Source organism: Dromiciops gliroides, chromosome 6 (genome assembly GCF_019393635.1).
Source record: "Dromiciops gliroides isolate mDroGli1 chromosome 6, mDroGli1.pri, whole genome shotgun sequence".
Classification (NCBI taxonomy): domain Eukaryota; kingdom Metazoa; phylum Chordata; class Mammalia; order Microbiotheria; family Microbiotheriidae; genus Dromiciops; species Dromiciops gliroides.
The window spans coordinates 262,637,576-262,660,306 of record NC_057866.1 but is presented as its reverse complement, the minus strand read 5'-3'; the positions used below and the strand labels follow the sequence as shown (position 1 = coordinate 262,660,306).

The 22,731-nt window shown below is 40.5% G+C and overlaps 1 protein-coding gene across 6 annotated transcripts in view; it reads left to right on the top strand.

Annotated features, from left to right (window-relative positions):
- The window catches only part of SLC4A4 (solute carrier family 4 member 4), a 432,216-nt gene that overhangs the window by 191,254 nt on the left and 218,231 nt on the right, over nt 1–22,731 (top strand). For 4 of the 6 annotated variants that reach the window (XM_043971103.1, XM_043971104.1, XM_043971099.1 and 1 more), the window contains 2 exons: nt 9,784–9,944; nt 21,416–21,595. In XM_043971103.1, coding sequence (XP_043827038.1) covers nt 9,784–9,944; nt 21,416–21,595 — 341 coding nt within the window. The remainder of the gene's footprint in view (nt 1–9,783; nt 9,945–21,415; nt 21,596–22,731) is intronic. The other 2 variants (XM_043971100.1, XM_043971102.1) reach the window with 1 other exon arrangement.

Here is a 22,731-nt window from a genome sequence, read left to right as displayed (position 1 = left end):
ATTACCCTATTTTTGATTTTAGTCTGTTTAACCAGACAAATGGGAGATAAGATCATGTTAATGCTTTGTTTTTGTGGATTTTCTATTTTTCTTTTTATTTTTGTTAAAAGAGCCAGCAACTTACTCACACAAGGAAATATCTCTCCCTCTCCCAAGCATGCTTTTTCAGAGAAACCTGAAGAGATTCCCGCAGCTTTTCCCAGTTCTAACACTAATTGTTGCTCTAATTTTGCATGCCTGGAGGCAATGACCCACCCTCTAGAAGCTTTTAATCCCCTAGCACCTGGAGGCAAAGTGGGGGAAGAGGAATCCAGGCCTGAGTTCAAAATCAAGTCTGATTCAAATTGTGCTGGTCCCTCCCCTCCTCTCCAGACCTCACCCTCTACTCCTCCCATGGCCAAGCCCATTGCTTCCCTGGCCCGGGAAGTCCAAAGATCTAATGCGCATGCTCAACTTTCTCTAACTGCATTTGCAGCTTCAGGCTCACCCCTTCCCCAGCCTGGCTGTGCTTCTGAGACAATTTTAGAAAACCCTTTAAATTCCAGATATGCTCGTTTTGTTCATAATTTTGCTAACCTGCTTTTGTCTTTAATTAGTAATCTTATAAAGCATTTGTATGGTGAAAAGCCCGACAGACAATATAGAGGGGTTAAAGAAGAAAAACTTAAGCTGAATAAGAATGACAATCAACATAGTTCAAGACTCTGCTTCTTTTGCCATGGAAGGGTATATATTTTACAGAAATGTAGAAGTCAGCAGCAAGGTATTGATATGAGTATTGGGGATTTTAGATATCGGAATCAAAAGTGTTCTGAATTCACTCAGAGTAATAATGTCAGTTCAGAGGTTACATAGGATTTCTATGCTATTACACATACATTTTGAAATTAATGGTATGGGTTTATTTTCGTAGAGATTTTCATGCATTTGAGATTGTGTTTTATACTTAGTTTCTAAAACAAAGAGAATATTTGTAAAAGCTTTTTATAGTCATGTGGTCCAGTTTATATTTTATAATACTCTTATTGATATTAAGTTCATATTCATTTAGATTTCCCTAGTTTGAATTTCATTGTCTTTTATTGTTCCACGTGTATCTTCTTCTATTCATTCATCTATCTAATTTTGAAACATGGTTTTGATTTCATAATACAATGTTAATTCTAGGAGTATTGTGCTCCCATATTCTGAGTTGTTTGTTTTTGTTATTTTTTCTCAACTGATTATTTGATCAAACTCTTTAAAGCATTTCCCTGGCAAATTGGTTGCCATGGCAAGTGTAAATTGATTCTAGAAGTATTATTTTTGATAAGCATATTCCCAAAAAAAAAAAAAAGAGGGGAACATTTGTAAAAGTTTTCTTTTTTCAAAAAAAAAAGTTCTTTGAGATTCTGTTGTGCTTTAACTTGTATTTAAGTATGTTCTGATTTTTCACAAAAGTAATTGTATACTAAGTAAAAAAAAGGGTATTATTTGAAATTGTTGCATAATTATATATTATATTCTGAGTCAAGATGTATTCACATTTTTTGCAATCATTTATTATCCTCAATTTTTAAATCCATATGAGACTTGGATTATGGGAACTTATCATTTAAGACATTAATTGCCTTTATTCTGAGTTATCAGATGCCAGTTGGCCAAGATGCCATCCAATCACAAGAGGAATACATGCAAGAGCAGACACTGAACTGTCACATGAGGGGAGACATGCATGAAGTCAAGGTATGGCCGAGGGAACGGCTTTTGACTAATGTTGAGGTTGGATTCTCTTGGTTTAATATTTTATTTTATTTTTCCCCACAATATTGTACAGATGGCTGGAAGTATTGATCCCACCCATCTCACTTCTACACCTGGCTTCTATGCTCCCTCCTATATGCCTGATGCCATGGACCATCTTAATCCCATGGATCTGATTAAGTCTGACTCAGTTTCCTCCAATATGTTCGGTGGCATGGACGTATATTCCATCCACCTATTTTAAGCCTGGCATACTGTATGAGCAGTACATATTGCTCAAGTGTGGGAATGCTCATATCCCATCATTTCTCTGTTCTTTTATGGTAACCCCCATAATTATCTCAGGTGTCATGATAAATACAGTGTTGAATTTGGCCTTGACACCTGTTACCAATTATATTAGATTTTTTAATTTCTCATAATGGCATGAGGATAATTAGGCAGATGATGCAAAAAGTGATGAAACAAAGATAAAAAAATTATTTTTAAAAATTAATATCGCAGCAATTGTCTTCTCAATTACTCTCCATAAGGGGGGACTATAATAATAATGTAATTTTAAAGAATGGTTCAATTTTTGTTTTATTGTATGTTTCACGTGTTAACAACTAAGATTCTGTATTCCCTTAGACATGTTTTTGAGAACTTTCATTGTTTGATTTGATTATTGACAAAGCTATTTTAAAGTTCTGTTAAGCTCAATTTTGTAGGAAATTTCCTGGCTGATTACCAGTATCCACACATCAACCCCTGAAAAGACTTCCATTCCACGACTACACCTAGAGGACATCTGAGAAAAGACTTTCAGAGACTTTAAATGAACAGTTTTGTTTTGTTTTTTTCTCTTTTCTTTTTCGGTTATAATATACACCATCTGTAATATGTACTCTCTGCAGAGGCCCTCCCTTTGCAAGACCAATGTCAAAGCGTCGGTTCATGAGGACAAAAAAAAAAAATCGCCCCTCTGGACAAAACTTTCCTCTCTTCCTTTTCTATATTGTTGTTCACATATTATTAGTTAGCAATAGTTATTATATTCTTTTTACTGTTCCGTCAAGGAAACATTTTGTTTCTTGAGGAACAACAGGGGGGACTGTAACGATTGGAATAACGCCACCTGCTGGATACTAACTGTAGAAGAGTTCTGCCCATGAAGCGAAGGTCTTTGAGGGCAAGACCAGGAGTCTTTGGTATCAGGAAGTGACGCGGACTAGTGGGAGGAGGAAGGAGGAGACGGAGGCTCGCTTCCTTTTGGACTCTGGCGGAGAGCGGAGCTAGAAATGTGCTCTCCCTTTAATAGATAGGAATCTAGGCCTTTCTTTTTCTTTACCAAATTCTTATTCTCCTTAATAAATGCTTAAAAGCCTAACTCTTGCTAAAGCTTATAATTTATTGGCGACCACTCATTAAATAGTTTAGACAGTTTAGCTAGAATTTTAGCCCTTAACAAAACAAACAAACAAAAAACAAATAAAAATCATTATAGATTTCAAGAGCAAGTTGAAAGAAAAGTCTAAAGAATCTAAGACTAACCAAAGTCATCAGGTATTACAGACCCCAAAATTAAGCCAAGCTAATTTTTTGGTTTAGGTCAAACACCACCGATTCTGAAATGCATAATACAAACTTAGACTTCTTCCCCTGTTGAGCTTATTTTCCTGATTTTGTTTCTAATTAAGAACAATAATGATTACCTCTTTGTTATGAGAAATGGCTCTCTGGGTGACGACTGAGGAAGAATCAATCTGGAAATGTAGATCATTTAGAAGTAAAAGATAATAATAAAAATTAAAGAAACAACCTTAAAAAAAAGGACAGAGAATGATCACTTTCAGAGTCCTTGTGATATGATTATTCTTTCCTCCCAAAAATCATAGCATGAAATCTAACTCCCTGCACTTGTCCTCCAACTCCCTTTTTTGGTTTTTGAAGAAAAGTGCTTCATCTCAGGTACTGGGGATTCTTTCGGAAACTTGTGGAATTTTTACTTGGGATGAAAATTTAGTAAAGGGAGGCTCAATGTAAAGGAACAACTGTTGTGAAGAAAATGTGCTTTTACCTTCCAGGTCCGGGGTCCGTTTCAATATCTTTGGCTTTCTTCGTAGTCTTATGCATTTTAATGTATGTGTTTAAAAAGATTCTTCCAAGAAAGTGTCCATACACTTCACCAGATAATGCCAAAGGAGGCCAGAATACAGAAAGTGCTAAAGAACCCCTGACCTTGATAATTCATTACAGCTTTCCTTGAGGTAGCCTTGTGTAGTAGAAATAGCAATGAAGGTGAGAGTCAGTCAATCTAAAAGCATTTATTAAGCACCTCTGGTGTGTCAGGCACTGGACCTAGTGAGAGCTGAGGATTCTGAAGAAATGCAAAAGACAATCCCCGCTTGAAAGATGCTCACGACCTACTGGGAAATAGGAGACTTAGGCTAGAATTCTGCTCTGATATTTACTAGCTCTGTGGCCTTGGACAAGTTAAATCTTTTGGAATCTTGAGTTGCCTTGTGTGTAAAGTAGGGATTAAAGTGTTTGCCTTACCCTCCTCACAGCATTTTGTAAATTGGATTTATTATTTCTACTCTTATAGCCTTCAGAAAGGGTAATATCCAAATGTTACTTCAGGGATTAATCCTTTTGACCTTTCTTTGTATTGTCAGCTTTTAGTATATATAGTTCCTGGTGTATAATAGGCATTTAGTAAGTGCTTTTTGACTTGACTTGATCTCATTAGCCATCTTCTAGGAGTTTGTACTTCATTTCCACAGATACACTAGTAATAAAAAGATATTGAAACAAACCAACAAATCAGTAGTAGTTGCGGTGGTGGTGGTAGTAGTAGTAGTAGTAGCAATGGTAGTAGTTACTCAATTCAGGGCTTCATTCTTTTGATCTTTCTTCGTATCTCTAGCTCTTTCTATATAGTTCCTGACACATAGTGGGCACTTAATAATGCTTGTTGACTTGACTTGATTTCACTGGCCAATTTCTAGTAGTTTGTAATTCATTTCCATGGCTGCAGTAGTATTACTTGTAGTAATATTTGTAGTAGTAGTAGTGATGGTAGTAAAAATAGTAAGGTAGTAATAGTTACTCAATTCAGGGCTTCATTCTTTGGTCTTTCTTTGTCTCTCTCACTCTTAGTATAATTTCTGGCACATAGTAGGCACTTAATAATGCTTGTTGATTTGATTTGATTGGCATTGACTTGATTTCATTCCAGCAGTTTCTACTTCATTTGCATGGTTTCAATAGTTTTACTAGTAGTAATAGTTATAGTAGTAGTAGTAAGTATAGTAATAGTAGTAACAGTAGTAGTAATGGTAGCAGTAGTAATAGTATAGTAGTAGTAATGGTAATAGCAATAGTAGTAGTAATGATAATAGCAATAGTAGTAATAGTAGTGGTAGTAATAGTATAGCAATAGTAATGGTAATAACAGTAGTAGTAATAGTAGTAATGGTGGTAGTAGTAGAAATGGTAATAATGGTGGTGGTAGTAATGTGGTAGTAGTAGTAATAGTAGTAATGGTAGTAGTAATAGCAGTAAGAATAATAACATTACATTCATATAGCACTTGAAGGTTTGCGAAGTTCGTTACACATCTTATATCATTTGATCCTCAGAATATCCCTGTGAGGTAGGTAGATATTGCTGATATCATGTCTTATAACTGAAGAAATTGACGGTCAGAGAAAAAAGGGACTTGGACAGAGGCACACAGTGAGTAAGCGTCTGGGGCAGAATTTGAAACCAAGTCATCTTCCTTCTGAGTCTAGCACTCCAGCCATACCTGCACCTCACCTCTTATGGAAGGGGATGAATATGGAGTTGACCATCTTCTATGGGGTGGGTCAATGCCGGCTTTGTTGGCTTTCAAAGAGAGGTGGTAATGAGTATATTCCCTGGTCACTGTGAAAATGTTGCGGATTGGTATCAATTTCAGTTTGAAACATGCCCTCAGTACTATTTATCACCGGATTATAGAGTAGAATCCTCACTTTGACTTGCAGTTATTGTCCTAATGGTTATTAGCTGGGGCAGCAGGGCAGGTACTAGGAAATGGGAATAGTGTCTTACGCAGAGCTGCCTCTGATCTCTGACCTTTGTCCTTATGGTCAGTGAGTTAGGTGAGTGTTTAGTTTTTTTCTAGGAAAACATTTTTCAATCATTAAACTGCTGGGTGAAGAATGTAGAAAAACAGGATTTTTCCCTCCTTAATCTTCTGCTGCTTTATAAAAGAACTGGAGTGAGAGAAGCAAAAATTCTTGTTGGGGTCATGACCAATGGGAAGATGGTGGTGCTTTTTGCCCCTTCTTGACAGCAAGTCAAGCCTCAGAACTCCCCACCGAGACACCCGGGGCGGGGGGGGGGGGGTGTGTGCTCAGTTCTACTTTCTATTCCATCTCTGTATGGCCATCCGAGGCCAAGGGCTGTAGAACATTCCTAGTGTGAGAAGGCATATGCCACACAGAAAGGAAATAGAACTTCTGCTCTAAGCTCTCAGGAGATTGATTTGCAGTGTTTACACCTAGATTGTTTGGAAGCCTGCTTTTCTTACCACAGACCTATTGTTTTGGGGGCCTAGGTAGATTTCTGTAAACAGGGAGAAAAGAGTCCTCAGATGGACTTCTGGAAATGCCACATACTCTGTGGTCCAGTTATGCTGGTCTACTTAGAGTTCCTCACTGGGGCCAGGATATCTCCCTTTTCTGGCTGTCCCCCATGTCTGCAACAGCCTCCCCCACTCGCCTTTGCCTCATAGCATCTCTGGCTTTCTTCAGGTTCTGGCTTCTGCACAGTGAGGCCTTTCCTGGTTCCTCCAACTGCTTGGGCCAAAGTTACCTTCCTTCTGTTATCTGTGTCTCTTCTACGTACCTAGTTATTCATGTAGTGACTTTGCCATTAGATTGGGAGTTCTTGAGGGCAGGACTTTGCCTTTAAAAAAACCCGAATCCTCAGTGCTTAGCACAATGCCTGACACATAGCAGACGCTTGTTGATTGATTGAAAATGAGGGGGGAAAGTTTCAGCAGGGGAACAAGACTAGATAGAGGGCTTGAGTTGGAATCAGGAAGACCTGAGTTTAAATCTCCTCTTAGATGTACTTGATTGAACAGGTCACTTACTCTCTCTGAACCTCAGTTTCCTCATCTAGAAAATAGAATATCACCTACAACACAAGGATATTATGAGGATCAAATAAGAATGTATAAAGTATGTATAAAATGTTGTCATTTGAGTACATTATAAATGATCAATATTATATGTATATTCTCATTTTATATCTATATGTATTTGTATACACATACAAAGTGCTGTATAAATTTTTTTTTTTTAGTGAGGCAATTGGGGTTAAGTGACTTGCCCAGGGTCACACAGCTAGTAAGTGTTAAGTGTCTGAGGCCAGATTTGAACTCAGGTACTCCTGACTCCAAGGCCGGTGCTCCATCCACTGCGCCACCTAACTGCCCCTGCTATATAAATGTTAATGATATATATATATATATATATATATATATATATATATATATATAACATTCTCATTTGATACATTATAAATGATCAATATCATATATTATCATATTTATAGATGTATTTATGTATATGTATATATAAAGTGCCATATAAATCTGAACTATTATTAGTATTAAAAGACCTATTTAAATTCCCCAACACTTCAAGAATTCTTAGTTTTGTTTGTGTGGGTTTTTCCATTCCAATTTGTGTTGGGTAAGGAGATAAACAACAACAGAAATGAAAACATGTATCCGTGAAGTCCTGAACAATCCAGATGAATATTTAACAAAAAATATCTGTAATAAATGTCTACACTCCCAACTGTGGGTGTCCCCAAGGTTCTGTCCTAGGCCCCTTACTCTTCTCTGTAGACTTTCTCTCTTAAAGACTTCACCAGCTTTCATAGACTGAATTAATCACGCAGATGACAACAGATCCATAAATCCAGCCCCCTCAGGTTTCTCCTCTGAGCTGCAATCACACATCACAAATTGCCAATTGGGCATTTCAAACTGGATGTCCTGGAATGAACTCAAATGTCCCAAACAGAACTCATTATCTTTCCCAAATCTACCCCTCTTCCAAATTTCCCTAATTCTTTTAAAGGAACCACTATTCTTTGAGTCTCCTAGGTTGGTAACCTCAGGGCTATTCTTGACTTCTCTTTGTCCCATTTATTCAATCAGTTGCCAAATCTATGCCCACATCATCTCTCAAATCTCACTTCTTATCTCTACTTCCTCAGCTCCCATCTAGTTCAGGCTCTCATCACCTCTTGCCTAGATTACTGCAACAGCCTCCTAATTGATCTCCCTGCCTCAAGTCTCTAACCATTTCAGTCCATCCCAAGGACTGCTGCCAAAGTAATTTTCCTTACTGGCTACATCTGACCAAGTCATTCCCTCCTTCATCAACCATAGTGACCCCATTTAACCTCTAGAATCAAATATAAACTATCTTGTTTAGCTTTTAAAACTCTTCACAAACAACAATCCAGACAAACTGGCCTCCTCTCTGTTCTTCACACACATCCCCTATCTTTGTGCCTTTGCATTAGCTATCCACTATACAATGAATTCCCTCCTTACCTCTGATACCCAGAATCCCTCTACCCCTTCAAGATACAGTTTGCCACCTTTTCTTCTTCCTTCCTTCCTTCCTTCCTTCCTTCCTTCCTTCCTTCCTTCCTTCCTTCCTTCCTTCCTTCCTTCCTTCCTTTCTTTCTTTCTTTCTTTCCTTCTTTCTTTCTCTCTTTCTTTCTTCTGGGGCAATGAGAGTTAAGTGACTTGCCCAGGGTCACACAGCTAGTAAGTAAGTGTTAAGTGTCTAAGGCCAGATTTGAACTCAGGTCCTTCTGAATCCAGGGCCAATGTTTTATCCACTATGCCACCTAACTGCCCCTAAGTTTGCCACCTTTTCCCTCAAGCCCCCAAGATGCTAGTGCCTTCCCTCTCAAACAACCTCACATGTAACTACTTTGAATTTATTCTCTTTATATTTCTGTTGTATATACTTCTGGCTGCACTTATTGTCTTCCCCATTAGTTCATAAGCTGCTTGTGGGCAGGGATTATTTCATTCACTCTATTTGTATCCCCAGTTCCTAGCATAGTGTCTGACACATGGTGGGCACTCAGGAAATACTTGCCAACTCATTGGTATGTTCCTTTATAATATATATCCAAGGTTGGGTGGTCAATATCCCACAGATACCATCATCTTCTCATCCACCATGGCTTCTGTGCCTTAGTAGACCCTCTAAATGAGCTCCTGTAGCAGAAAAATGTTTTGGGGGCTCTAATGTTTAGTGATATACCTCTCTAAGCTTGGCTGGTCTGGTCCATGGGGCACAGAAACATTTTGTTGATGCACCTGGACTTGGATGTGCTTCTGGCTTGGTTGGTAGAGCCAATCACTTCACATAGCTTTTAGGGGAATGTCTAGTCCATGATGGAGTACCAGAGAAGATCATTAGGATGAAGCAGCCATCTGAAAGGGTCATTAACTTGCTTATGAAGATAAACAAATTTTGTGCTTTTCTGTGGTGTTGCCTCATTTTCACCCTACATAAAATTTCTTTCTGAAGTCAAAAAGTTGAATTCCCATATTAATAAAAGTTTCCCAAGGATGTTGCAGAAGGCCAGTATGAAAGTAGGGTACTGGTTATAGAAGATAAGAAGAATCCCTCTATTTAACACCTAAATGTTATAATAATCAAGGTTCTTTAATAAAGTCCTTAAATAATTTTGTAGTGGGATAACATTTCATTGAAAGCAAGAGAGTTTTTTTTTTTCCTTTGTATCCCCCCAGTTTGTGACTGGGAACAGAAAAAGGGTTAGTTTAGAGAATATTGGTTTATTTCTCTGTTCATCTTCTTTCCTGTTAAATTCCTTGGATAATATAAATTATTGACAAGACTCTGGTGATGGACATTTTGCCCATGATCAGGTTCAGAAGGGCCCCCTCCCCCCCCCCCCAGTGCAATCACAGCCTTCATTTTTCTTCCGTGATCTGCTTTCTCCTAGGTGGATAAAGTTTGAGGAGAAAGTGGAACAGGGTGGAGAGAGATGGAGTAAACCTCATGTGGCCACACTGTCCTTGCACAGTTTATTTGAACTGAGGACATGCATGGAGAAGGGATCAATCATGCTGGATCGGGAAGCTTCTTCTCTCCCTCAGTTGGTGGGTAAGTATCATCCTCCGGGGACCTCCTCTTTGTCTCCTCCACCCTTTGAATCAATGACTTCCGGCAAAAACATTTGTTTTGAGGGGGCTGTTTTTGCCTTGGTCGGACTGACTGTGGGGTAGAAGACTGAAGTTCTAGATCTGTATTGGCCAGTAGTGGAACATGGGGGCCATTCAACTCCCCTGAGACCCATCAGAGCCATCTTGATAGTATTAGGTGAGGTCTGATGAAGAAGGGTCCTTAACAACCGGGGACATCAGAGAAGACTTCATGAAGAAGACACCATTTGAAGTGGGCTTTAAAGGATGGGAGAAGGGACAGGCAGACATCCAGGGGCAGATCTCCTAGAGATATGGGTCTGGGCTAGGCCAACCTGTGAACAAAACTCTCTTCTATAATTTCACTGATGTGTACTTCTGGGTAACTTACTACTACCCAAGGCAGCCGGGCTATGTTTCTTTACATTGAATCTAAATCTGCCTCCAACCCCCCAACCCCTTCACCCCACCCCTCCGCTCTTTCAGCCATTAATTTTGCCCCTTGAGGCTGGACAGCACAATGGCAGCCATTGCTCTTTCCACAAGACATGCCATCCTAATGGTTGAACACAGCCATCATCCCTCCCCATCCCCAACCCTCAAGGATGGATCTGCTGCTATAAAGATGATAATTCCATTATCCCAGGGGGTAATACTGCACATGCTACTTGGTCGAGAGAATTTTTCCTTTTTGACAAAGCTGGTGAGGATGTAAATTAAAAATTGATATGTGGAACATTGTGGGTTATTGTTTTAAGGACTGGTAGGAAGAGTTAGAGAGAACAAAGACTAGAGAAAAAAACTTCCCAAGTGACTTTTATCCATTGAACATGGCGGGAAGGGTGTGAATTTCAGGAGTGCTCTGTAGTTAGTGAAAAGTCTGGTTTGTGAGTGAAAATTGAAAGCTACATTCCAGTGTCAGGATCCACGACTCTGAGAAACCATGAAATGCTGAAGAAGGAAGTAAGCTTTTACCTTTAGGACCTGTCACTGGGCATGCCTTTTCTTAGGAGTAAGTTCACCTGGTACCATTCAGATGAGCAACTCCAGGTTGAATGTGAAAACCAGATCCTTCATCGTACCCTGATCTCATCCTGGGGCTTACTGGGTTATGGACTCCAAAAAAACATGGTCTTTGGCCCTGGGCTAACACAGAAACATTCCTGTAAATATCTTCATTTATCACAAAGATACAAGGGCAGAGAGAGAGAGAGAGAGAGAGAGAGAGAGAGAGAGAGAGAGAGAGAGAGAGAGAGAGAGAGAGAGAGGAGGGCCCAACAAAGTATCTGACAAAATCTCTCATGTTGCTTTTTTTGTGGAGAAGATGCAGACGAATGGGTGAGACAGTAATGCACTTTGATGGATTTGGAAAATGGGTGGACCGAAAGAATATCCATTAAGGGTATGGTGTCAGCTTGCAAAGATGTCAGTGGTTAAGTGCCTCTGTGATCTGTGAGGGTCCCTGTGCTAACAGCTCTGTCAACAACTTGGATATAGGCATAGGTGATAAATGTATCAAATCTACTAATGGCACAGGAAAGCTGGAAATGATGGTTAATGTGTAGGGATATATAATCAGAATTTATTTTATTTTATTTTATTTTATTTTGCGGGGCAATGGGGGTTAAGTGACTTGCCCAGGGTCACACAGCTAGTAAGTGTTAAGTGTCTGAGGCCGGATTTGAACTCAGGTACTCCTGAATCCAGGGCCCGTGCTCTATCCACTGTACCACCTAGCTGCTCCTATAATCAGAATTTAAGAAGACCCTAACAGGCTAGACTATTCAGAGGTATCTAGGAAAATAAAACTTAAAGGGGAAAAATAATTCAGTAAGTACCTATTTTGTGTGGATCACTTTACAAATATTATCTCATTTTATCTTAACAACAACCCTAAGGGGTGGGTGCTATTATTTCCCCTATTTACAGATGAGGAAACTGAGGCAGACAGAGGTTAAGTGACTTGCCCAAGGTCACACAACTAATACGTGCCTGAGGCTGTATTGTACTTAGGTCTTGATTCCAAACTCAATGTTCTATCCACTGTGCCACCTAGCTGCCAACTTACCCTGTAAATCTAAATATAATTGACCAGGGAAAATCGACCATTGGTACAATAGAAGGCTACCACATATTCCTGGTGAAAAGGGCAGAGCTGAGTAGAAACTTTGGAATTTCTTTTTTTTTTTTTTTTTTTTTTGATGAGGCAGTTGGGATTAAGTGACTTGCCCAAGGTCACACAGCTAGTAAGTGCAATAAGTATGAAATGTCTGGGGTTGGATTTGAACTCAGGTCCTCTTGAATCTAGGGCCGGTGCTTTATCCATTGTGCCACCTAGCTGCCCCTGAGTAGAAACTTTGGAATGGAAACAGGGAAATCTATGTCAAGGATAAAATAGAACAAGCACATGGCTTGGGTGCAATTTCATTCTTTTTAGTTCATTTTAAGCGGGGAAAAGAGATGGGGAAAATGAATATAATAGAGAAAATCACTATTTTGTATAATTGGGGTATATGCAAAAGTATAGAAATATGAAGGAAAAGGTGGCAGAGATGGGCATCATATGAACCTTGCTCGTATCTGAACCAGACAAAGGAAAATTGAACACATTCAGCGTCTGGTGCTGAAATACTTTAAACTCAACTGGGAAACAGTGGGGGCTTTGAAGGTAGGGAGGGGAGTTTAAAAGTCAGGGAAGAATCTGGGAGAGAGTAATCACATGCAAAACAAATGTCAATTTAATGGGGAGGGGAAAGAGGGGGAGGTTGTAAAGTAGGGATTAAAAAAAAGAGAGAAAGTGTAAACACCAGAGATTAGGGCCTGATTTTAATGAAGAGAGGAGAGGTTAGATTAGAGATTTCTAGGGCTGAGCTCATTGCTTTTCTTTCTCCACCTCTTTCTTTGTAAAGAGAGGATGGAGGGTTGGGGCAGCTAGATGGTATAGTGAATAGAGCACCTGGCCTGGATTCAGGAGGACCTGAGTTCAAATCTGAATTCAGACACTTGACACTTAATAGCTGTGTGACCCTGGGCAAGTCACTTAACCTTCTTTGCCCCAAAGAAAAAAGAAAAAGAAAAAAGAAAATGGGGACAGTGAAAAAGTCCATTAGATTTGGAAATTGATAGGTCATTAGTGACTCTCTTTTTTTTTTTTTTTAGTGAGGCAATTGGGGTTAAGTGACTTGCCCAGGGTCACACAGCTAGTAAGTGTTAAGTGTCTGAGGCCGGATTTGAACTCGGGTACTCCTGACTCCAGGGCCAGTGCTCTATCCACTGCGCCACCTAGCTGTCCCCATTAGTGACTCTTAAAAGAGGAATTTTTAATGGAGCCAGAAATTAGATTGGATGGACCTAAGTGTGTGAGTGGTAATGAAGCAGTGAATATAGGGTATAGGTGGGAGGGATAGAGGCTTAGATTTGGAGTTATGAAGTCCCAAGTTCAAGTTCTCCCTCAGAGCTTACTAGCTGTGTAACTCCGGTCACTTATATGACAAAGTCACTTCATCTCACTCAGTCTCAGTTTCCTTATCTGTAAAATGGGGACAATAATAGCACCTTCTTAAGATCAAGGGGGCAGCTAGATGGCGCAGTGGATAAAGCACCGGCCCTGGATTCAGGAGTACCTGAGTTCAAATCTGGCCTCAGACACTTACTAGCTGTGTGACTCTGGGCAAGTCACTTAACCCTCATTGCCCTGCCAAAAAAAAAAAAAAAGATCAAGCAAGATGGTTTATATACATGTATTTACACATATATGTATGTGTATATATAAATAACATAATATATAATGTTTTATATATATTATACATACATAGCACAAAGTACTACATAAATGTTGACTATTATTACATTTATGAATGACTAAAAAAGCATTGATGAAGCACTTATGTTATGCTTATACTCTGGTAAGCCCCGCCCCCCTCCCCTGCCCCAAGACCACAAATACAAATGTGAAGATAGCCCTTGTTCTCAAAGAGGAAACCAGCACACGTAGAAGGAAAGCTACAAGAGATGATGAGTGAAGTCATAGGGAAGTAGACTGATGCTCCGTTTCTGGGAGCAATGATAGAGTCAGTTTGATTATGGTTCTAGAACTGGGAAGTTATCAGTGGAGGGGAAGGTGGCCAAAGTGCATCTTTGTGTGTGTTGATATGGTGTAGGAGTAGAGTAAAGCATGACTGGAGTCAGTCCTAGATGGGGTGGGCAACTGAGGCAACCACTAATCAACACAGAGAGGGAAGGGGGAGTTCTAATTATATGTCTGCTTGTGAATGAGAAGAGAGAGAGAGAGAGAGAGAGAGAGAGAGAGAGAGAGAGAGAGAGAGAGAGGAAAGCTTGAGTCAAAGAAAGGGTTTTTTGTTTTATTTTAAGAATAGGGTGGGGCAGCTAGGTGGTGCAGTAGATAGAGCAATGGCCCTGGATTCAAGAGGACTTGAGTTCAAATCCAGCTTCAGACACTTGACACTTACTAGCTGTGTGACCCTGGGCAAGTCACTTAACCCTCATTGCCCCAACCAAAAAAACAAAAACAAAAACAAAAATGAAGAGAGGGGCAGCTAGGTGGTGCAGTGGATAGAGCACCGGCCCTGGAATCAGGAGTACCTGAGTTCAAATCCGGCCTCAGACATTTAACACTTACTAGCTGTGTGACCCTAGGCAAGTCACTTAACCCCAACACAATTGCCTCACCAAAAAAAAGAAAGAAAGAAAGAGAGAAAAAAGAATAGGGCAAAGCTGAATATATTTGTCAGTAGGGGTAAAGGAGATGAAGATGAAAGAAAGAATAAATCATTGATTGAGTAAGGTCTTCTTAGAGGAGACAGAAGGGGATATCATTGAGGGCACAAGTTTAGGGATTAGCTTTAGCAAGGACAGCTACCTACTAGCTTCTATGACAAGCCCAGAGGTTAAGGGTAGGAGGGAGCACTATTAATTAAGTTGACAAATTGATCCATAGTTTGTTCCTGTGTGTGTGTATGTGTGTGTGTGTGTGTGTGTGTGTGTGTGTGTGTGTGTGTGTGTGTGTGTGTGAGAGAGAGAGAGAGAGAGAGAGAGAGAGAGAGAGAGAGAGAGAGAGTAGAGGGAGGAGGAGGAAGAGAGACATGATCAGACTTCTGTTTTAGGGAAATCACTTTGGCAACTGAGATGGACTGAAGAAGGCAAAGGTTTGAGGTAGGGAGACTAATCAGGAGTGTTTTGCAATCATTCAAGCAAGAGGAGAAGACAGCCAAAACTAACACAATAGTCATGTTAGTGGAGAAAAGGGAATGTCAATAGGAAATGTTGATATAAAATTATAAGATTTGACAGTTGATTGGATAGGTAGGGTGAGTGAGATTGAACAATCTAGGATGACATGGAGTTTGCTAACATGAATGACTAGAAGGATGATGGAGCCCTCAGCAGTCATAAGGAAGTTCAGAAGAGAGGTGATTTTTTTTTTTTTGGAAAAGACATCAAGTTTTCTTTTGGTGTTAAGCTTGAGATGATGAGACATACAGTTAGAAATGTGCAATAGGAGATTCTTGATGCAAGCTGGAGTCCAGGAGATACTGGGACCAAATAGATAGATGTGGGAATCACTTGTACAGAGATGATAAACCTACTGGAGTTGATGAAATCACTGAATGAAAGAACATGGGGGAGAAAAGACAGGATGGCCTAGAAGATGGGCCTTGGATGAAGATCAGTAAAGGAGACTGAGAAGGAGTGGTCATTTAGAAGAGAGAGAGAGAGAGAGAGAGAAAGAGAGAGAGAGAGAGCAGTGTCACGAGACCCAGAGAGGACAGAGTATCTAGGATAAGAAGGTGGTCCACAGTTTCAAAAGCTGCAGAGAGTTCAAGATGGATGAAGACTGAGAAAAGACCATGAAATTTGGCAGTTGAGGTAACTTGGGAGAGAGCCATTTCAGCTGGATGTTGAGGTAGGAAGCAATGTTGAGTATGCTGGAGATAAGAGTTTTGAAGAGAGTGAGAAGATGGGACATGGAGGCACTGATTCCTTTTTCGACAAGTTTAACTAAGGAGAGGAGATCATTGATATATGAGGATAGTTATTAGGGATGGTAGGATCTAGTGAGGGGGTGACCTGTACCAGAAACAGATTCACTGAAACCATCTTTTTGTATTGGTTATCATGATACTGGCTTTCCTTTAGCCAGGACAAAAGTTAGCTAGAGTATAATGGAAGGAACACTGAGTCAGTCAAGAGACGTTGCTTGGTGTCCTGGCTCTGCAGGAGCTCAGGATGAGTATAGTGGTAGGGGAGGGTGGATGAGGGAACTCACCAATAGTCATAATCTTCTCAGTCAAGTAGGAGGCAATTCATCTGTTGGGAGAGAATTTATCCTGAACTATTCACGTAATTGGAGAGGAGGCATCATAATATTGATCAACCCCACAGGGCTGGTGTGGAGACTTCTGTACGATTGAACCTCAAATACAGTGTGCCTCAAATTTTATGTAAATGGATTAGATAAATAATAAGCAATAATGGCAAGCATAAACAAATAGGCTGATTTCCCCCCCTCCTCCATATTCCACCCACCACTTCTTTGCTTGGAATTGCCTTTGATAATCGCTGACATCCCAGCAGGCAGAAAAGACAGGGATGGAGAGAAGAATGGAGAGTGGGTTGTATATTTGCTTTAAAAGTAGTATAAAATGCTCTAGCTCTCGGTGTTTTAAAGAAAAACAAAAGGGGGAGTTGCGGGACATGGCAAGCAAAATGTACAACATATTTGCCAGCTGGTGTTACTTCTCACAGATTGTTTAAAAAAATGCCTAATTATCATTCCCCAGAGTTCTACTTTTTCATGTTCTGTATGCAGAACTCCTTTTGAATCCCAAAACAGCTAACATGTGACAATGGACAAGTAGCTTCCCCTCCCTGAGGTCAGTATTCCCTCAGTATGCACTACCCTGTCCTCCCTACTGGTCTGGGTTGCTGTGAGGAAGATATTCTATAAACTATACAACCTGAGTACATATCATCTATTATTAGGGTTAGCCATCCTGAGAATAAGTGATAGAAATTAACACGGTGGTCATTGTTTTGCCTTTTTTTTTTGGTGGGTCAATGTGGGTTAAGTGACTTACCCAGGGTCACACAGTTAGTAAGCACCAAATTTCTGAGGCCGGATTTGAATTTAGGTCCTCCTGAATCCGGGGCCAGGGCTCTATCCACTATAGTGCCACCTAGCTGCCCCCTTGCTTTGCTTTTGATAAGCCAATGTGTTGATAACCTTTAGTTTGAGGTCTATTTGAAGAGATAGCTACTCTTTCCCAAAGATATAAAGGCATAGATTTTTAGCTAACACCCTAATTATACTAGCTTTTTGGGAGGTGGCTAAATATGCGGGTGATGAGAAATACCACATTGACCTGAATTTAGTCTCCCCCTCACCATTCATAGGTAATATCTGATTGAAAGGAAACTAATAGGGGCAGCTAGGTGTCGCAGTGGATAGAGCACCGGCCCTGGAGTCAGGAGTACCTGAGTTCAAATCCGACCCCAGACACTTAACACTTACTAGCTGTGTGACCCTGGGCAAGTCACTTAACGCCAATTGCCTCACTAAAAAAAAAAAAAGAAAGAAAGAAAGAAAGAAAGAAAGAAAGAAAGAAAGAAAGAAAGGAAACTAATAGTGGATTCCCAACTGTCATTAGGTTTTATATTAACCATATACATGAGTTGGGGGGAGTGTAGCTCTTTTAGTGCCACTTACTTCCAGATAAAGGTCGTATGGACCATATGAAGTTTTCCCAAATACATGAGTCTGAAGAAAATGGGAAGTAAAGGCCTGATGTAATGCCATGCCTTTAATTCCTGCTAGTGGGAGGGGCTGAGGCTGGTAGATCACTTGAAATTGGGAAGTCCTGAATTGCAGCAGGGATAAAGCTGATTGGGTTTCCATACTGATTGGCTACCTGACACAATTAAGGTGAGCGTCTGAGAGAGAGAGAGAGAGAGAGAGAGAGAGAGAGAGAGAGAGAGAGAGAGAGAGAGAGAGAGAGAGAGAGAGAGAGAGAGAGAGAAAGAAAGAAAGAAAGTGTGAGAGTGTGTGTGTGTGTGTGTGAGAGAGAGAGAGAGAGAGAGAGAGAGAGAGAGAGAGAGAGAGAGAGAGAGAGTGGGGAGGGGACATCAGGTTGTCTAATAGGGGTGAATTGACATACTTTGGAATCAAAACAGTTAGCAGTGGGCTTGGGCATATGGGTATCCACTGCCCTTCTAGCCTAGAGGTGATAGACATCCAGTTTTGGAAAGAAAAGGAAAGGAAAGGAAGAGAAGGGAAAGGGAAGGGGAAGAGGAAGGGGAAGAAGAGGGAAGGAGAAGGAGAGGGAGGGAGAAGGGGAAGGAGAGGAGAGCAGAGGGAAAGAGAAGGAAGAGAAGGGAAGAGGGAAAGGAGAAAAGGGAAGGGAAAGAAACAAAAGAGGAAAGGGAAGGGGAAAAGCATAGGAAGGGAAGAGAAAAGACATAGGAAGAGAGAGATAGAGAACCCAATATGGTGGAAAAGACGTTAAATTTCTAGTCAGAGGAGCTGGTTTCAAATCGCAGTTCTGCCCATTTCTACCTGTTTGCTGTTTGGTAAGTTATTTAACTTCATCTTCTTCATGTGTAAAATTGAGAAGGGATTGGACAAGATAACCTCTAAGGCCCTTGCAGCTCTAAGTCGATGACCCTATGGCCCAATTCTGCTGTTTAGAAATCAAGGTGTCTGTAGACTCCCAAGAATGTGAGTTACAAGTGAGCCCAGAGTCATCCAGTTCAATATAAACTTGAACTGGTGTCTGCTTTATAGCACCATGACAAGTACTTGGATTTGAATCCCAGCTCTATCACTTACAGGTCTTTGGGTTCCCAGCTGCTACACAGTGGTGTGTTACCTTTGGAAGTCAATTGATCAATGAATTAGCAAATAATTCTCGAGTCTCCTCTGTGTGCCAAGCACTATGCTAGGCACTGGGGATAACAAAAGAGAAACGAAACAGCATTAACCTTCAAGGAAGCTAGATTCTGTTAAGGACCAACTTGGACAAATACCAATAGATAGGAAAAATGTGTCAATAGATACAAGTTGATTTGAAGGGTGGGGGACAGTGTAATGAAAACCCAGAGAGAAGGGGATTATTCAGGAGGAGAGGGCTATTGACTGTCAAATGCTAAAAAACAGGTCAAGAACAATGAGGATTGAGAAAAGTCCTCTGGACATAGTGATTAAGAGATCATTGGAAACCTTGGAGAGAATGGTTTTCACTGAGTGATGAGGTTGGAAGGCAGACTGAAGAGGGTTTAGAAAAGAATGAGAGGAGAGGAAATGAATGAAATGTGTTTAGACAGCTTCTTCACGGAGTTTGGAGGAGGAAGGAATGAGAAATATAAGACAATAGCTTACAGGGATTTTTAAAGATGAAGGAATGTTTGTTGGCAGCAGAGAAGGATTGAGTAGATAGGGAGAGATTGAAGTTTAGAGAAAGAATGGGGATGGTAGTGTAATTTGCTGGAGAAGAGGGAAGAAAGGTAGATTCAAGGGGTTGGACGTGGCAAAGAGAAAATTCATCAAATCCTAGGATAAAGGCGGGATTGGGAAATTATTTTAAAGGATTTTGAGAGAAAGATAAGGGAAATGGGAAAGTTTATGATAAATAGATTGTATTTTTCCCAGTAAAAGATGGTTAGGTCTAGCTGAGAAGTTAGGGGGTAGGGTAGTATGGGAGGCTTCAGAGACAAAAGAAGGTTTGGAATGACTGCTATAGGGGATGGAGAAGAAAATCAACTAAGGATGAGTAAAAGAATTACTAGTGGTTTGGGACATAGTGAAGTTGAGATGTCTTTGTGACATCCATTTTGAAATATCTAATAGGCAGTTAATGATTCAAGATTGGAGCTCAGGAGAGGGACTAGGGCTGGATATAGATATGGAAACCATCTGCCTAGAAAAGTTAATTCAGCTCATGAGAGCTGATGAGATCACCAAGTGAGAGGGGACCCAGGACAAATCCTTGAATTAAACTTTGAAGTTATAAGGAATGACATACATTTTTTTCAGTGCCTTCCTATCTAAGGTTACTTTGTGTCTGTTTTATTGTATTTTGTATATACTTCATAGATGTGTGACTTGTCTACTCTAAGAGGATATATGCTCCTTGAATCAAAGGCTTTTTCATTTTCCCTTTGTATTTCCATGCTTAGCATAGCACATGGCACATAGATGGTGATTAATAAATGCTCCTTGACCAATTGACTAATTATTCCAGCAAAGGGGACTGAGGAGTGGTCAGATAGATAGTAATAGAACCAAGAGAGAACAGTTTCACAAATGAGATAGGGAAATTATCCAGGAGGGGAAGGTGATTAATAGAAACAAATACTGCAGAGAAGTAAAAAGGATGAAGAGTGAGAAAAGATCATTAGATCTGACAATCAAGAGATCACTGGGAGGGGCAGTTAGGTGGCACAGTGGATGAAGCACTGGCTCTGGATTCAGGAGGACCTGAGTTCAAATATGGCCTCAGACACTTCACACTTACTAGCTGTGTGACCCTGGGCAAGTCACTTAACCCCCATTGCCCCACCAAAAAAGAGAGAGAGAGGGGAAGAGAGAGAGAGAGAGAGAGACAGAGAGAGAGAGACAGAGAGACAGAGAGACAGAGAGACAGAGAGACAGAGAGAAAGAGAGGGAGAGGGAGAAGAAGAGGAAGAGGGAGAGGGAGAGGGAGAGGGAGAAGGAGAGAGAGATCAAGATCAAGATCAAGATCACTGGTAACTTTGGAGAGAGCAGTTTCAGTTGAATGAATAGGCCAGAGGCCAGATTGCAGAGGGTTTAGAAGACAAGGAAAAAAAAGATAATTAGAGGCAATGATTATAGAAATCTTTTTCTACAAGTCTGGCCGAGAAAGAGAAGAGAGATATAGGATGGTAGCTAGTGAGAATGGTGAAGTATAGTGAGGGAAGAATGGAATCAGTAGAAAGGGAGATAACTGAAGATGAGAGAAAGGGGATGAATATGGGGACAATCACAGTAGCAGAAGAAAGGGGACAAGTTCAAGGACATATGTCCTTGGTTGGTCTGAGCAAGGAGGGCCACTTCATTATCAGAGGCTAGAGTAAAGGAGGAGAGAGAGGGGGGATGATGTCAAGGGATCATGATATATTAAGAAAGCAAAAAGAGGGAGCTTATATTGAAGAGACTCCATTTTTTTCAGTAAAGTGTGAGGCAGGCTCCTTAGCTGAGATATAGGGGAGAGAAAGGGTGAATACTAGGTTTGAAGAGAGACAAGAAGATTTTGGAATAGACACTGTGGGGTTGGTATGGATAGCCAATTAGGAAGGAGGAAAAACACTGCTTTAATGGAAAGGGGGATCTGATTGAGATTCAGTAGCATAAATGTAAGTTATTTTTATGACAAGTTTTATTTTTTGTTCTTGTAACAGAGATGATTGTTGATAATCAGATCGAGACAGGCCTGTTGAAAGCTGACCTAAAGGATAAGGTGACCTACACTTTGCTCCGGAAGCACCGGCATCAGACTAAGAAGTCTAACCTCCGTTCTCTGGCTGACATTGGGAAGACCGTCTCCAGTGCAAGTAGGATGTTTTCCAACCCTGATAATGGTAATGCAGGGACCACTTGCTGTTTCTTCTATTACTTTTTTCATTCATTTCTGCTCCATCTCGTTCTTCCTCTTCATTTTACTCTTTACCTTTCTCTCTCTTTCATTGACATCTTATAAGGAAGTTTCCTTTCCTTCTTGACTTCTCCATCAGGCAAATGTTGCAATCACCCTGAAAATATTTCAGCTGTGTTACTGCAAAGTATATGCATCACAATAATTGCTTGCTGCAGCCTTATGTTTCTCTTGTTTGGAAGGGGAGGATCTGTGGTAATATCTGACTGGTAGAACATGTAAATAATTCAGAAGAGAGGACCAATCTGGAGGGTATGGAGTATGAACAGAAGTGTGTTTAAAATATACTTGATAGAATGCTGGACCTGAAGTCAGGAAGACCTGAGTTCAAATCCAGCCTTAGAAAAGTATTAGCTGTGTGACCCTGGGCAAGTCATTTAGCCTTTGTCTACTTCCATTTTCTCATCTGTAAAATGGGGATAATAATAGCACCTACCTCTCAGGGTTGTTGGGAGGATCAAAGGAGAGAATATTCCTAAAGAGCATTGTTAAAAAACAACAACAAAACAAAAAACCCACAAAACAAACAAACAAAAAATAAAGAGCATTGTGAACCTTACAATATTAGCTACGAAAATGCCAGCTATTATTACGGTGATTTGGTAGAATTGTAAGTTCTTGAATGTCTTTGTGTGAAAAATTGGATCGCTGATTCTTAGGAAATTCTTAGGAAACAAAGAAGGTGACAGGATAGACAGGATAGAATGACCGGATTGGAAGGGACTTAGGAAGCCATCCACTCTGGCCCATAAGTGAACAACAGGCATCACTGTCCATTGTAACCCTTTCCCTGAAGAGATCCAGGCAGCCACCTCCCAACTGAGCCCACGTCACATCCATGTACTCTTCCCCTTGTATCAGACCTAAACTTACCTTTCCTGGGGCCAACTAGAGTGAGATTCCACGTGCTTGAAAGCCTCTGTCACACTGCCCCGGCCTCTGCTTTCCTCCAGATTAAAGGTCCCCACTTCCTGTAATCCCAGTCCTTTTGGGGAGTGACGTCAAGACCTCTCCACTCCTGATTGTCCTCTGGCGATTCTCTGGCTTGTCAGTAGTCTCCTT